We start from the raw sequence: 17376 nt of genomic DNA on the forward strand, positions 1-17376 counted from the left end.
GAGAGGCCTCTGAGTGATGGGCTGCCCCCAGGCACAAAACGCACTGAGTGTGGCCATCAGCTGGGGAAAGCTTGTGGCCACACTCAGTACATTTGGAAAAAATGGCCTTAGGCCCTTCCGCCATGTAAAAGCACTCACACACACACCCAAACGCTAAGGGGGGAGGGGGAGTGACAAAGAAAAACTAATTAACTGTACCAATAAAATTTAAAACTAACACTAAAAAGGGGTAGAAGGTTTACTACCACATACACACACGATTCTGAAACTTTTCTGGTGAAATTGAGATAGAAACGATCTCACCCAGCCAAGAGCTCTTCAAAAGGAAAGCTTCTTCAGCCGCGGCAAAAAACGATCTGGGGTAATGTGGTTGATAGCAAGGGATTATGTGTAGGGGGGAGGAGCTAGGAGCTCAGATCTTGGTGCTTGGTAAGCTGCCGGTTTGGATCCAAAGTCGGATCAGATACCCACAGGTTGCAGAGCAAATGAAGTAACTACTTCAGATCTCAAGCTTATGAAAAATTCCTCAAAATGACACCAAAACTGCGATTTAAACAAAAAAATCATTTAAAAATGCTGTAATACCAAACTCAAATAATCATAACCAGGTCACTGAAATGTCCAGATTTTTTTTTAAGAAAGTCCAGATTTTTGACTCATATTTTTAGTCTGTTCCTTGATAAAATTTATGTTTTTTTTTTTTTTTTGGGAAATCATTGAGGATTGATGTCACAAAGTAAAATTATTGACAAACATTTGAGCTCCAGTCTTTGTATCCTTAAGAAAATACATAATAATGCAAAAAGTACAGTTCTGTACACTTACAATAAATTTAGATGTTCAAGTACATTCACTGTTGCAGTCATCACATTTGGGTTATCCCTGCCAGGGTAGCCCTTAGTTGGCCTGAATACCAGAGGCGTAGTATTTCTGCGTCTATTGCAGTCGCCCCAGGACTAACATCAGGTCATCAGTGTTATAAATTTAAGCAACCGATGTCATTACATCAGTTTTTCTTGTCTTGTCAGGAGCCCCCAAGAGGGAGCTAAGGTTATGGTGGAAGAATACCACCAGTAGAAAGTAATACCAAAAAAGCCTTGTAAGGATAGAGAGTGAAATAGAGAGAGAGAGAGAGAGAGAGAGAGAGACAAAGGGGATGGACAGAGGGAAAGTACAGTTGTGTACACTTACCATAAAGGTAGATGTTCGAATGTATTCACTGTTGCAGTCATCACATTTGGGTTTATCTGCCTGCAGGTAGCCCTCAGCCAGTCTGAATACCCGAGTCTTGGATTCCTGTGTCGGACGCTGTCTCTTCTTCCATGACGTCCGGTCGTCAGGGGTATAAAACATGCAGCTGATGCCATTACATCAGTTTTTCTTACCTCAGAGGTCAGGTGCCCCCACAATGGGAAGCAATTATATGTTATGGTACCGCTCCAACAAAAAGCAAATACACCAGAAAGCTTAAATTACCAAACAAGAAGGAAAGGTATAGCCAAGAGAAGTCAGGGGGCTGCAGGGAGGGTAACCAGGACTGCAAAAGTGAATACACTCGAACGTCTACATTTACGGAAAGTGTACACAACTGTATTATATTCTTCATGTTTCACTTTTGCATTCATCACATTTGGGTTGATTCCCAAAGCTAAGGAAGGGAGGAGGAAGTTAGGGAGCATTAGAGCCAGCTATTAAGCCCTGCAAGACTGCAGTGGCAAAACTAGCTCTGGATTTAGAAAAAATAGGCAAGTGGTAATGCTTGGTGAAGGTGTGTACAGAGCTCCAGGTAGCAGCTTCTAGGATGTCCCTGGTAGGGACACCTCTGCGAAAGGCTGCAGAGGTAGATATAGCCCTGGTGGAATGTGATCTTATCCCCTTTGGGGTAGGTTTTCCATGGTGCTTACAGCATAAATGAATGCAATGGACTATCCACTTAGAAATGGCCTTCCCCTCTGCCCTTGCAGCAAAGCTAACTAGTAGCTGCTCAGATTTTCTGAGAGGCTTAGTCCTGTCCAAATAAAATCTGAGTTGTCTGTCCATGTCCAAAGAGTGCAGTATTCGTTCTCCTTTGCTTTGTGGATTTGGGAAAAAAGTAGGCAAATGAATGGACTGATTAAGGGCGACACTAGGCACTGCCTTGGGCATAAAGGAAGGATTGGTCCCGAGGGAAACCCTGTCTGCATGGAAGAAATGAAGGGTTCCACTGCCATGAGGGCCTGTAATTGACACTTTTCTTGCTGAAGAGATAACTAGAAGAAGGCTGTTTTTCAAGAAAGGAATTTCAACTCTGCAGTTGCAGCTGGCTAAAAAGGAGGGATAGTGAGCTTTTCCAATACAAAGTTAAGGTCCCAGGCAGGAGTAGGGGCTCTCCTGGGGGTGGGTCTTAAATTTTTGGCCCATCTGAGGAACTGCTTTAGCAGGGGGTGAGAGAAGAGGGGTGGTTCAGTATTATAATGCGCTGAAATGGCAGAGGCATGAATTTTAATAGACTAGAAGGATAGGCCCTTGTGGAGCATTTCTGTTAAGTACTGAAGAATATGAGGTAAGCTGGGCACCGTTGTGCCCATCCTCTGAGTCTGGCTCCAGGAACAGTATCTTTTCCATTTTTCAGCATAGGGCGTTCTAGTACTAGGCCTCCTTGCCTCCAGAATAACCTCCTTACTGAGGGATGCTATTGGAGAGCTCAAGGAATTAGCCAGGCTGCAAGGTTCAGGGCTTGAAGCTGAGAGTGCAGAATCTGGCCCACCTGCTGGGACAGCAGGGAAGTGGTCTGAGGCAGGTGCCAAGGTTCCAGCAGTGTCATACTGCACAAGAGGGGGGTACCAGTGCTTGCGTGGCCAGTCTGGTGCAATCAGTATTGTCCTTGATTTATCCTGTTTGATCTTTAGCAGAACCTTCGAGAGGAGAGGCAGAGGGTGAAAGGCATAAAACTGAGAGGCTTTCCCAGGTAAAGGGCAGAGCATCCACTTTCCAAGTTTGACTGTGGGAAGTCCTTGTGCAGAATTTGTCCAATTGGTAGTTTTGAGGGGAGGCAAACAGGTCTATCTCTGGGGCCCCCCATTTGTTCCTCAAGAGGCTGAATATTTTTGGTTCCAGTTTCCATTTGTGTGGGTCCATTAGATTTCTGCTTAGATTGTCTGCCAGAGAATTTAGCTTTCCTGACAGGAATTGAGCTTGTAGGTGCACATGGAGCTCAAGGCAGGAATTGAGCTTGTAGGTGCACTTGGTAGCTCAAGGCTGTGTTCCACAGAGCCATGGCTAGTCTGCAGAGAGGGTACGAGTGGGTTCCCCCCTGCTTGTTTATGTACCACATAACTGTGGTGTTCTCTCTCTACCAACAACTGTCCTGGAAGAATGTGGTCCTTGAAGGCTGTCAGGGAATTCTGTACAGCTAACATTTCTTTTTGGTTGATATGCAGGTGCATCTGTCTCTGGTTCCATTTGCCCTGAATGCATTGCCCTACCAAATGAGCTCCCCATGCATAGTCTGATGCGTCTGTTAGGTTTGGGTGGCAGGGGGTAGAGTGAAAGGGAGCTCCTTGTTGTGGTAGCAGGCATCTGCCCACCAAAGGAACTCTGTCCTTATACAAGGAATGATAGGAATCATTGACTCCAGGTCATGAAAATATTGACACCATAGGCTTTTTAGATACCACTGCAGTTTCCTCATATGCAGTCTTGCATATGGAACTAGTAGAATGCAAGAGGCCATGAACCACAGGGCTTACAGAATTTTCCTTGCAGATAGCTGGGTCTTTGTGGCCAGTAGTTTGAAGTAGGTTGTCAAAAACTTGTTTCTCTGGAGTGAGGAAATCCATCTGGGAAGTTGTTTTCAAGCTTGCTCCCAGGAATACAATTTGTTGGCAGGGTACTAGGTGAGATTTACTCTCGTTTATGGTGTACCCCAGTGAGTTTAGAAGTTTCTGTACGAATGCCAGACGTTTTAATAGCAATTCCTGCCTTTCTGCCTGAATCAGACAATCAGGCAAGTATGGGTATATTTGAATATTTCTCTGCCTGCAAAATGCAATGGCTGGAGTTAGACACTGTGAATACCCTGGGCGCAGTAGATATGCCAAAGGAAAGTGCAGAGAACTGAAAGTGCATGGAGCCTGCCCTGAAGCATAGGTATTTCCTGCAAGATTCCCTTATTGGAATATGCAGCTAAGCTTCCTTTAAGTCTAAGGTTGCCAACCAGGCATCTTTGCCTAACATAGGAAGCAGCTGTTGAAGTGTTTGCATCTTGAATTTTGGGATTACCAAAAAAGTGTTTAGAATAGAGAGGTCCAGGATAGGATGCCAGGAGCTGCCTTTTCTGGGTACCAAGAAAAGTCTTATATAAAAACCTTGTCCCCTTTTCTTCTGTTGGAACAGGTTGAATAGCCCTGATACTTAGAAGGGAGAGAACCTGCTGTTGAGCATCTGCCCACTAATTTGGGGGTAGGTCTGGCCAACCGTTCGGGGTTGGTAGGGGTGTAAAAGTGGAATCTGTATCCTTGGGAAACTATATTTAAAACCCATTTGTCCTGGGTAATGAGTTCACAGTTTTTTGCATGCAGGGCAAGCTTTCCTCCTAAGGGAGCAGGTAGTTGAGCAGGGCTTGGAAGGGTTAAGGTTAAGTCATTGTGCCATTTTCCCATGGGGGAGGGGTAATCTTACTACTCCCTGCTTTGGAAGTGGGAGCCCCCCACTGCTTAGGCCTGTGCATAGCCTGAGACTGTAACCTAGGTGGTCTGCTGTTCCTGGGTTTGGACTGAAGACCTGGAAGAGGCTGGAAAGGATCAATTCTTTGATGGCCAAGGCCTACTAAATCTGGCAGGCTGTACTTGCAGGAAATCTTTAACAGTCTGCATAGATTTAGCTTTTTCCTCCATCTTTTTGAGGACAACTTCTGCTTTGCTGCCAAACAGGCGGTCCTGGTTTAAGGGAACATCCGGTAATTTAGCTTTGACATGATCTGGCAAGTTTTGCTCCTTCAGCCAAGCATGCCTTCTAAGTACAGACCTGCAAGATGCTTCTAAAGATTCAAAACCACATTGCAAAGTATCTTCACCAACTTGTTCTGCAGAATGCATTAAGTCCTGTAATTCTTTGTGTTCGGCACAGTCAGGAATCAACATTTTCTGTTTAAGTAGTCCCATAATATATGCTGCTGGTATTCTGACATATTAAACTGACAATTTAAAGCCCTAATGGCCAAAGTAGAAGTAGTATATACCTTCTTACCCCATCGGTCCAAGGTTCTAGAATCTCTATCAGAAGGGGTAGGGTTTTTGGCAGTAGAAGCCCTAATGCCCTTTGATCCTTGGAAAATGGTCTCTGGATCCACAGTAGGATTCTTGAAGAGGAACTTGTGAGAGTCAGGTACTCCAATACCGGTCAGGTTTTCTGGGAGCTGGAGGTAAAGAGTCTGGGGAAAAGCTAGATTCCAAGAAAGCTTCATCCACAATGTCCAGAACAGGTGGGATAGCTAAAGGCCTGTGTTGAGGGAGGAGTAAGAATTCCCTAAGCCTCTTTTTGGCATCAGAGTAATCCTGGCTTTCCCAGCAGAAATGCTCCCTAAGAGTGTGCAAGGTTTCACCAAAAGAAAAATCTTCTGAAGTAGAAGCAGAGGGAATGGAGCCCTCTGCATCAGAATCCTCATAGGTGGATAAGGGCAAATCCTGGTAATCAGAAGAAACAGAAATATCAGATTCCTGATCAGAAGAATCAGGAAGGAAAATCAGTTCTAGGTCACTTAGAGGGGGAAGGCTGGCTTCCCCTAATTAAGGTAATAAGGTCTTCAGCCATTCTAAGCATTTGTTTTGTAGGCATATGGGCCTGAGCATGTGGTTTGCATGTCGGTTTTCTAGGTGTGGGTTGGGTTTTGGGCCTGGATGAAGAAGCTAGCGTCGGTTTAAAATGCAAGTCTATAGACCTGAATACACCATCAGAAGCCGGTGCCTGCACAGCGGCTCCGGACCCATCCAAGGTAGAGACATCTGCATGTTCCATAGTTGAAGAAGCATCTCGTGGCACACTCCGAATGGGTCTCAGTAGAGGCCTGCGAATCTGAAGTAGTGGGTATCAGGGGCTTCAAAAGCACCTCACTGAGTACCGGCGGGCTGGCGACTAGCTTAACAGAAGCGCCGTTGGCAGTTTTGGACCTATGCAGTCTGTCTCTGTCTTTATCCTTATGTTTTTTCGGAATATCGGTAGTCGGATGGCTTACCGAAGCCATTTCTGAATAGTTATACAGAGTACCAAAATAATCTGCTGCAAATACAGACTGACGATGAATAGTTTGGGGGTTGAACAAGGCAAAAAACTGACAGCGAGGGATGTCGTGGTCTGGGCTTAAGCAAGGAATGTAGTACAAATTAAAATCTTTGAGGTATTTGCTTTCCACAGGTAATACAATTATTAACTTTTACTGACATTGGTTAAGAGCAAGAAAAGGGATCCCCAACGGGATACTTAGCTTTTTTTTTTTTAAAGACTTCGGTTCTGAAACTTGAAAGTGAAAATTTCAGAAGTTGGCCGACCGGCACTTGCGAACTGCTTCTGGCACCGCTCAGCAAAAAAGACGATGTAATGGCGTCGGCTTCATGTTTTATACCCCTAACGACCTGACGTGGTGGAAGAAGAGAGAGCATCCAACACAAGAATCCAAGACTCTGGTATTCAGGCCAGCTGAGGGCTACCTGCAGGCAGATAACCCAAATGCGATGACTGCAACAGTGAAACATGAAGAACATCCAGGACTGCAACAGTGAATACACTCTAACATCTACATTTATGGTAAGTGTACACAACTGTACTATGTTCTTAGTGTTTCACTGTTCCAGTCAAATTTGGGTTGATTCCCAAAGCTGAAGAAAAGGGTGGAAGCAGGTAAGAAGATTGGGGCTGGCTAGGATGCCCTGCAAGACTGCTGTGGCAAAGCCTGTCCTGGATTTGGAGAAGATAGGCAGGTGGTAATGCTTGGTGAAGGTATGAACAGATGTCCATGTTGCAGCCTCCAGGATGTCCCTGATGGGGACACCTCTGAGGAAAGCTGCAGAGGTGGAGGTTGCTCTGGTGGAATATGTCCTGACCCCCTTGGGGGGAGGTTTCCCGTGCTGCTTGTAGCAGAAATCGATGCAGTGTGCTATCCATTAGGAAATGGTTTGTTTGGATATGGCCTTGCCCTCTGCTCCTGCAGATAAGCTGACTAACAAATGATCAGTCTTTCTCATTGATTTAGTCCTGTCTAGGTAGAATCTGAGCTGTCTGCGCACATCTAGAGAGTGCAGAATCCTTTCCCCCTTGTTTTGTGGGTTAGGGGAAAAGGTGGGGAAATGTATGGATTGGTTGAGAGCCACACTGGACACCACTTTTGGCATGAAGGATGGGTTAGTTCTATGGAAGACCTTGTCAGCATGGAAAATGATGAAGGGCTCTTCAGCCATTAATGCTTGTAGCACAGATACTCTTCTAGCTGATGTGATGGCCAGAAGCAAGGCTGTCTTCCAAGAGAGGAAGTCATTCTGCTGACACTGCTGGTTCAAAGGGGGGCTGGGTGAACTTTTCCAAAACAAAGTTAAAGTCCCAAGCTGGGGTAGGTGCTCTTCTGAGTGGCCTCAAGTTGTGATGAGTTTGTGGGAGAAAAGAGGTGGCTCTGTGCTGAAATGAGCAAAGATGGCAGAGGCATGAATATTAATGGAATAGAAGGATAGACCCCTGTGTAGTAGGTCAGCCAGATAATCCAGGAGGAGAGGGAGGGAGGGCTGTGCAGTTCCGGCTCCCTTAGCTTGGATCCAGGTGCAAAACCTTTTCCACTTGTAAGCATAAGACTTTCTAGTGCTAGGGCGTCTGGCCTCACGTATAACATCTAGAACTTGTTTGCTTAGATTGGCAACTTGTGCAGTGGTCAGGGAATAAGCCAGGCTGCCAGATTGAGGGTCTGCAATTGGGGATGCATGAATTCTCCATTCCTCTGGTTCAGGAGTGTTGGGATCTGAGGAAGATGCCACGGTGGCAGTGGTGACAGGCTGAGCAGCAGTAGGTACCAGTGCTGGCATGGCCAGTCTGGGGCAATCAGGATTGTACGTGGTTTTTCCTCCCTTATTTTGAGCAGTACCCTTGTAATGAGCGGTAGAGGGGAGAATGCATATACCGAAAGGATGACCCACTGGAAGGATAGAGCATCCACTTTCCAGGCCTTGCTGTGAGGTTCCCTGGTGCAGAATTTGCTGAGCTGATGGTTGGAGTGGGAAACAGAGAGGTCGACCTTCAGGATGCCCCATTTCTGGGTTACAATGGTGAAGGTTCTTTGGTCTAGCTGCCACTCGTGTGGGTCCAGAAGATTTCTGCTTAAGTTGTCTGCCAGAGAGTTGAGAGAGCCTGGTAGGAATTGTGCTAACAGGTGTAGTTGCATGTCTGAGGCCGTGTGCCAAAGGGTCATGACGAGCCTGCACAGATGGTATGAGTGAGTCTCTACCTGCTTGTTGATATACCACATCACAGTGGTCATGTCTGTTTTGATCAGTAGAGGCCCCGGGAGAGTAGGGGTCTGAAGGTTGTCAGAGCTTGCTGAACAGCCAAAATTCTCTTTTTGGTTGACGTGCAGATGTATTTGGTTTGGGCTCCATTGGCCCTGAATGCACCTGCCATCCAGGTGTGCACCCCAGGCATAGTTTGATGCATCTGTGGTGAAGGTCTGGGTGGCATGGGTTTATGAGAAGGGTAGCCCCTTGTGGTAGCATGTTGCTGCTCACCAAAGAAAATCTTTTCTTAAACAAGGTATCATTGGTATAAGAGTTTCCAGGTCTTGGGAGTGCTGACACCAAAGGCTTTTTAGGTACCATTGTAGTTTCCTCATATGCAGTCTGAATCCCAGAGCTTGCAGGATTTTCCTTGCGGATAACTGGGGTCTGGTGGCTAGTTGAGAGAGGCAGGTTGTCAGGTAGTTTTTTTTTTTTCTGGAGTAAGGAATGCCATCTGGGATGCCATGTCCAGGCTTGCTCCCAGGAATACAATCTTTTGTGAGAGTACTAGTTTGGATTTCTTTTCTTTAATCGTATACCCCAGGGAGGTCAGTAGGTCCTTTACAAAGGTCAGGTGCTTTAGAAGCTTTTCCTGACTGTCTGCCTGAATCAGGCAGTCATCCAAGTATGGGTAAATTTGAATATTTCTTTGTCTGCAAAAAGTAATGGCGGAAGCCAGACATTTTGTGAAAACTCTAGCAGCAGTGGATAAGCCAAAGGGAAGCGCAGAGAACTGAAAGCGCAGTGATCCTGCCCTGAAACGTCGATAGTTCCTGCAAGATTCCCTGATTGGGTGGCTAACCAAGCATCCTTGGGGAGCATAGGTAGAGGCTGCTGGAGGGTGAGCATTTAGAATTTTGGTATCACCAGAAAAGTGTTTAGAATGGATAAATCAAGGATGGGGCACCAGGTGCCCTTTTTCTGGGTACCAGGAAGAGTCTGGAGTAGAAACCTTGGCCTACCTGTTCTGCATGAACATGCTCTATTGCCCTCATAGAGAGGGGGGGAAAGGACTTGCTTTTTGGCCTCTGCCCACTGGTTTTGGGAAGATCTGGGAACCCTTTTGGGGTTAGTAGAGTGTGGAAATAAAATTTGTATCCCTGGGACACTATGTTGAGGAACCAGCAGTCGTTGGTAATGGCGGCCCAGGTGCTTGCGTGGAAGGAGAGTTTTCCTCCTATGGGCAAAAGGGGATGGAAGTGTGAACTCATTGTGAGTTCTTACCATGAGGGGGTGGCTTAGCACTCCCTGGTTTTGAAGAGGAGGAACTCCATTGCTTATATCTCTACATTCCCTGGGGCTGCTGTCTAGGGGGGGGGGGCCTGCTTCACCTGGGTCTGGGCTGAGCTGACCTGGAGGGGGCCGGAAAGGACCAATGTTTGGAGGGGCAATGCCTACTGAACCTCGGTGGCTGGACCTGTAAGAAGTCTAGCTATCTGCATAAATTTAGCTTTTTCTTCCATCTTTTTAGGACTTCCTTTGCCTTGGTGCCAAATAAGTTGTTTTTGTGCAGTGGTGCGTCCAATAATTTGTATTTGACATGGTCTGGCAAGGGCTGTTCCTTTAACCAAGCATACCTTCAAAGGCCAGAACTAGTGACTGCTGCCCTGTATGATGCTTCTAGGGCATCAAAACCACATTGTAAGTTGTGCTTAGTTGACTTGCAGAATGCATTAACTCTTGTAACTCTATTTTCTGCACAAGCAGAAAAACAAGATATTTTTTGTTTGAGGAGTTCCACGGTATGTTGCTGATATTTCAGCATATGGAACTAACAATTTAGGGCTCTAATAGCAAGAGTAGCAGAGGTATATACTTTTTTACCCCATCTGTCTAATGCTTAGAAATCCCTATCTGAGGGGGTGGGATTCTTAACAGAAGTTGCTTTAATTCCTTTAGTTCCTTGAGAGATAACCCTTTGGGTCAGCAGTTGGATTTCCGAAAATAAATTTGTGGGAGTCATGGACTCTATATTACCGGTTTGGTTTCCTGGGAGCAGGAAGGAGGGTCTCAGGAGTTAAACTGGATTCCAGAAAAACATCATCCACTACATCCAGGACAGGAGGAATGGCTAGAGGTCTGTGCTGTGAAAGACTAAGAATTCCCTGAGTCTCTTTTTGGACTGAGGGTAGTCCTGATATTCTCACTGGAAATGCTCCCTTAAGGTATGTAGAGTTTCCCCATAGGAAAAGTCCTCGGGTGGAGAGGCTGCATCAGAATCCTCATAAGCTGAGAAGGGTTGCATATCTTCATATTCAGATGCATCAGTCATCAGACTCCTGTTCAGATAAAAATACTGGGGACAAACCTTTTTCTTTTGGAAGGGGTAGCCTGGCTTCCCCTGATAAGCATTATAAGGTCTTCCACCATTTTAAGCATCTGTGACTAAGGCAAGGAAGCAGGTGCCCGAGACTGGATCGGTTTCTTGGGTGTGGTTCGTAGCCTGCCCCTTAGAAACTCGGTAGTTTTCGAATAAACGGTAGACACGAAAGTTGGTCTGTGTCGAGAATAGGGAGTGCAAAGTACTTCCTCAGAAGCCAGTGCCTACCCAGCGGCTCCAGACCCATCCAAGGTAGAGACTTCTGTAGGATCCTTAGTCGATGAACAGTCTCGTGACATACCGGACTCTGTAAGGGTCTCGGTAGCGGCCTGCAAATCCACAGAAGTGGGCTTCAGGGTCTGCAAAAGCACCTCACTGAGGACCCGAGAACTGACTAGCTTAATCATCAGCAGTTTTGGACCTGTGCGGTCTGTCTCGGTCTTTATCTTTAAGTTTTTTTGGAAGATCTGCTGTCAGATGGCTTACCGAAGCTTATCAGAATTTGAGGACTGAGAGCGAAAATATCTAGCTACAGTAAGGGCCAGACATATAGTTCTGGCGTTGAACAAAGCACAAAAGCGACACCCGGGGGAAATTGTGGTCTGGGCCTAAGCAAGTAACGCAGTAAGAATGAAAATCTCGGTGTGGTATTTGCTTTCCACAGGCAAGACAATTGTTAACTTTTTATGACATCAGTTAGAGCAAGAAAAAAGGATCCCCAACAGGGTTCTTAGCTTTAGAAGACTTCAACTTTAATTCGGAAATGAAAAACTCAGGTAGCGGCCGACCGGCAATCGTGCAAACTGCTTCTGCTTTGGGCTCCTCGGCAAGAAAGACTGATGTAATGGCGTCGCCGACAACCAACGCAGAAATACTACTCCTCTTGTACTTGGGATGACTGAAGGCTACCCTGGCAGGGATAAACCAAATGTGATGACTGCGACAGTGAAACACGAAGAACATCCTGTTATTCTAACAATTTTGTAAGTTGATAGGAACAATACTCAATCTGTCCCTATTTTTGGGTCTTTGTCGCCACCCCCACCCCATTACTTCTGGCTTTGTCCAGATTCCTTGCATTGAGAGGCTGCGAGATATGATCATAACTCCAATGAAAAATCTGCAACTTCAGCAAGATTTCCTGTCAAAACTTTCAAATAAAAACAAACATACATTTCTAATCTGGGAAAAAAAAAAAAAACGGTCAAAGTAGCACAATATGTATTCAAGCACCGATAGAAAAGGCAGAGGGAGGAAGTAAAAGCTCAGAAGGGTTTCTTATCTGAGCTCAGCAGCTGTCAAGAATTAGAAACAGTCATCTCGGAGATCCTTCTGTAATTGTGGCACTAGAAAACTAAATGGATCCTGTCTCTGAATCTGAATGGCAGTCCCTGTCCTTACAGGTGATTGGTTTACCACAGCCACAGTGGGTGGGGCTCTCAGCTTTGATACACTGTCAGAGATATGTCAGTAAGGGCAGTGTGTTTGTTACATTTACATTGCTTCTCTTACCTGGAGCTCCCTTACAGTCATTTTATGGTATATCAGCTCCTCGTCTCTGCGCTGCTCCTGTGGAACGGTAATGTTGGCAAGAGCAGTCTCAAAGTCTAGGATCAGCTGCATCTGTGCCCGGGTTGCCTCCGGCTCTCCCCCAAGAAGAACCCCTAACTCCACCATGTAATCCAGATATGCAGTCAGCACCTTTTGGAAAACAATGAGATAAAAAGCATAAAACAAATCCAATGTACCCTTACATATTTTAAAGAAGTTCTGACTAAGCACTGTACTCAGTCAGAAAAGTACACGGTTAGGCTGAAGAAATAATGGTTATGAATGGTCACTGATTATAATGCTGTTTTAAAGGCTGCAACACTGGTAACCCTTCAAATGAATGCATTCATTTTTTTTTTTACTGCATTTTTATTTATGAAAATACACACATGCTTTGGAAGGTCTTCAGAGAAATGTCTTGACAACACCAGCATTTAAGATTGTGAACTATGAACCTGTAAGTACAGGGAACCAAGTTAACTGTAAATTAAAATCAGAGCAGACAAGCTTAACTCTATGACCAGTATGGATCATGAAAAATCACCTGAAGGACATTCTCTGCCCAGATGTGTTGCAGGAATGTTTAAGGAAGGCCCCAATACAAGACTCTTGGGACACTGATAAAACATTGCAATAGAATTCCATGTGCTGCAGAGATTTGATGCATCATAAACAAGTAGAAACTCTTTCTGGTCACCTACAAGGCAGCAAATCTAAACTAATTATTGCTGTAGATTTTTCATAGGGAAGTAATGACTCGCTACAGGTATCACAGTTCTTCAGGCCAGAAGAAATCAAAACTACTGATGCTCCAACATTGGACCCTGGGAGATATAAACATGCACAGCCACACACACATCTGGCTACTTTCTAAATCACTCATCCTGACAGAGGCTGTCGTGGTAGTATAATGAATAGAACAAAGTAGAATTCACTATTTAAAGTAATGTTCCCTTACTTATAATAGGTTCATGGGCAAGTACTAGGCTAGCTACCCTTGTGGCCCATTTTAAGCCTATCCAAATTTTCCTTCAAAGGTGAGAATCAAACCCTGTACTTTGTGTGTCTGAGGTAAACACCTTAACTATTACACCATCACCCAAACCCCAAATCATGGGGGATTTTCAAGCATCCCAAGGCAAGATGAGAAAAAATACCTCCACAGTGTGCCCAAAAGTCTGTACCAGGATCTACTCAGTGAGCCATGACTCGTATCACTTTCTGTAGGAGATGGCTAGGAAGCATCCCCATGCTACACTCAAATCAACTCAATTCAAATATCACCCTAAACTGTTAAGCTCCTCACCCTTTTCCAAAGACTAAGCCGAACAACCCTGCAAAGGAAACCTATTTCCAGCACAACATATTAAGTCCTGCAGTACTGCCTAAATGCATCCATCTGTTGTTCAAGCTCCCTCTCTGGCAACTGGTGAAGAGAGTTATGGCTGCGAGCTGTAGTTCCTGTGGTAGAGTGTTTAAATCCTTTAGCCATCATTTGCCTATTGTGTGACCTTGAATAAATCACTTAACCAGGCATTGCTCAAGTGTAGCCCCTGAAAAAGATACTATGTCCAGTGGGCCTACTGTATTAACAAAGGGGTATTATTTTTATTTATTCAATTCTTAACCAGACCTCAATCTTACATGAGTGAAGATGACAACATGATGATCACAGCTTTATCCTACGCTCATTCCTCTCAGCACAACAGTACTAAGTGCCACCAATACTATCCCCATGCACACTCCCTATCAATTCTATCCCATTCATGGACACTACACCAAGCACTCTAAAGTCAGCCACATGATGAAAACCCACACCCAGCTACAAAAAGTAATTTTCTCATTCAGCGCCAAATTATAAACTGAGCTAGCCACCCCGCGGTGCAAACCTTGGCTCTAGAGGGCTGTCATTGTAGAAGTGACATCCACAACCCATGTACAAAATGGGAAAAGGGGTTGTGAATGGATGGATTCTGATGTATATATTTTCATTCTACCATCTTCCTATTCAGCAGCAAATCACTTCAATGCTTACCAGAGATGAGACTCAAAGGATGCTAAGAGGACAAAACGTTCAAAATTAGAAGTTATGTACTTACCATTACTTGGCATCTGTGTTATCCATTTTCATTCTTCCTCACTGATGGATGACGGATCAGACTTGTCCACATTCACAAGACTTAGGATTCAAATCTCTAGCTCCTCCCTCTACCCATAATGCCCTACACTCAAACCCCAAATCCTCAGATCGAGTTTGCTGCCTACTGCCAACTGAATTATAGAGACAGGACAGATGGAAGAGAAAACTGAGGCTGAAATCTGGAATATGAATGTTTCCATGTCATCCAAAGATCCTTCTAGGAGTGATAAAGCCGGGGGGGGGGGGGGGGGAGAATGAAAATGGACAACACAGACGCCAAGTTATGGTAAGTACATAACTTCTAAATCTGATGTTGTCCTTTTCATTCTTCCTCACTACTGGGTCTGAGTCCCCAGCTATGTAACTCTTGGAGGCCCTCAAGGAAGGATATGCCAGAGCTCTGTCAAACCAAAGGAAGCCCTTCTCCTTGAGACAATATACAATTTGTAATGTGTAACAAAGGTACGAGCGTTTGACCAAGTGGCTGCAGCACAGATATCATCAAATGAAATTCGAAAGGAAAAGGCAGATAGATCTAGTGGGGTGGACATTAGAAAGACAAAGCAAATCCAAACGTTTTTGAGAATAAATCCATGAAATACAATCAGTAATCTATTTAGCCAGAGTAATATTTGAAACTGCTAGACCAAAGCAATTAGGGGGAAAGGATACAAACAGCTGATCAGGCTTCCTGTACTGTTTGCTCTGTGAAAATAAAAATGTACCTGTACTGTTTTGCTCTGTGAAGATAAAAATGTAATTGTCTATGATCATCAAAAAGGTGTAGTATATATTCACCCTTAGTACAATTTGGGAAGAAACTGGTAATTATATGGCCCTGCTAATGTTAGTCTCCATGGCCACTTCAGATAGAAAGGAAGGGTTGTTCGTACAGACACCCTATCATTATGGAAAATAATGTAAGGAGGTTCAGCCAATAAGGCCTGGAGCTCAGAAATTCTTTTTGCTGAAGTAATAGCTACCAAAGAGTGTTTTCCAAGAAATAAATTCCATATCACATTATTCCGCCAGTTCAAAGGGTTTGAGTCAACCCCAGAAAGACCACAGTGTTGTCCCAAGGAGAAGAGGGATCTTTTAAGAGAGGTCTAAGGAGAAAAAGTCCCCTTCATGAAAGATTTACATAATCTGGAAGCAGACAGAGAAGGGGATTAATTTCCAGTGTGAAAGCTGGATATGGCTGCTAGCTGCAATTTAATAGAAAAAAAACCTAGCTCCTGCCCTTAAAAGGAGTTGACAAAAAAATGATACCTGAAGTTGGGGCTAAAAAAGGGTCAATATTTTCTTTGGAAGCCCATATAGAAAATCTTTTCCATGTGCTTCTGCAGATATTCTTGGTAGATAACTTCTGGGAGGCCAAGATAATGTCATGAAATGGAGAAATGAGCCTGCAGCGTCTTAACATCACTGGAAGTGAGAAACCATACGTTCAGCTTGAGGGCATGGAGAATGGGATGCTGAGCTTCTGATGGGTGATGTAACAGATCCCGATTGGGGTTCCACTACCCATGGAGGATATTTTAGGTGAGACCAGAGCAAGGGGAACCATACCTGCCGAAGGCAAAAGGAGGCAATGAAGATGACTGAGCTCTTCAGCCGGCTTGCTTTCTATAGAAACTTTGTGATCAGTAGAAGAGGGGGGGGGGGGTAAGCATGGAGGAGACCTGGGGAGCCAATCGTAAATCAGAGCATCCCTCTGTGACTCCCCCAAAGGGGGGATCAGAACAAAGTACTTGTAGTCCTATCTTGCCTTCATTTTTACATGAGATAGTGTCCCTAGGGCCTTATTCTTGGGTGGCTCACAGAAAAATACTCCTAAGTACCGTGGAACCAAAGGACGCTCTACCCCTAGAGGTCAAGTCCAATTTGTAATGACTAATAAAGGTGTGAGGGGTAGCCCAGGTTGCTGCTGCACAAATATCAATCAGACCCCTGGCTTGAAAGGCTGCAGAAGTAGACTGGGATCTTGTAGAATGAGCCTTAATCTTGAATGGTAAAGGCTTTCCATCAGAAGAATAAATCTAGGATATACAACTAGAAACCCAATTCGAAAGGGTCACTTTGGAAACTGGGAGACCTAATCTGGAGTCGGAGAAGGATACGGTGTAGATAGAACCGTAATTGTCTGTGAACGTCCAACTGATGAAATCTGTATTCTGCTGCACTGGAATGATTAGGAAAGAACACAGGCAGCTCTATAGTTTGCTTCAAGTTATTATGAGAGCACACCTTAGGGACAAAAGATGGATTGGTACGAAAAGATGCTCTATGTTTGTGGAAAATCAAAAAAGGGGGCTTGATAGACAGTGCTTGTAACTCTGATACTCCTCTAGCAAATGTGATGGCCACCAGAAACAAAGTCTTCCAAGACAGAAACTTCAACGAACACGAATGAGCAGGTTCAAAGGGTGGAGATGTTAATTTGGATAGGACTAAGTTTAGATCCCATGAAGCTACCAGTTCCTGAAAGGGAGGTCTCAGCAAAGTAGCACTTTTAAGGAAGGTTTTACACAATCTGTGTGACATCAGATTAGACTCATGTTGACCCAAATGAAAATTACATATCGCTGCCAACTGAACCCTAATTGTGGCAGCAGCAGAGCCCTGGCGAAAAAGTTCACACAAAAATTCTAAAACTACTGGGATGGATGTGATGTAAGGGTCAACATTCCTTCTTTCAGCCCAAATAGTAAACCTTCCCTATTTGCTGGTGCATAACTATTCTAATGGAGGGTTTGTGAGAAGATGTGAGAATGTGGGTCACAGCAGGTGAAAAATCATGAAGCCTGACTAGGGATGGAACTGGAACAGCCAAGCTGTCAAATTGAGGGTGTGGAGGC

General features: G+C 44.7%; 1 protein-coding gene across 5 annotated transcripts in view; it reads right to left on the bottom strand.

Annotated features, from left to right (window-relative positions):
• Positions 1-17376, bottom strand: part of ECE1 (endothelin converting enzyme 1) — a 4237764-nt gene that overhangs the window by 1863436 nt on the left and 2356952 nt on the right. For all 5 annotated transcript variants that reach the window (XM_044063171.1, XM_044063172.1, XM_044063170.1 and 2 more), the window contains one exon: positions 12340-12528. In XM_044063171.1, coding sequence (XP_043919106.1) covers positions 12340-12528 — 189 coding nt within the window. The remainder of the gene's footprint in view (positions 1-12339; positions 12529-17376) is intronic.

Source organism: Protopterus annectens, chromosome 2.part1 (genome assembly GCF_019279795.1).
Source record: "Protopterus annectens isolate FY-2018-M chromosome 2.part1, PAN1.0, whole genome shotgun sequence".
Lineage (NCBI taxonomy): Eukaryota > Metazoa > Chordata > Ceratodontiformes > Protopteridae > Protopterus > Protopterus annectens.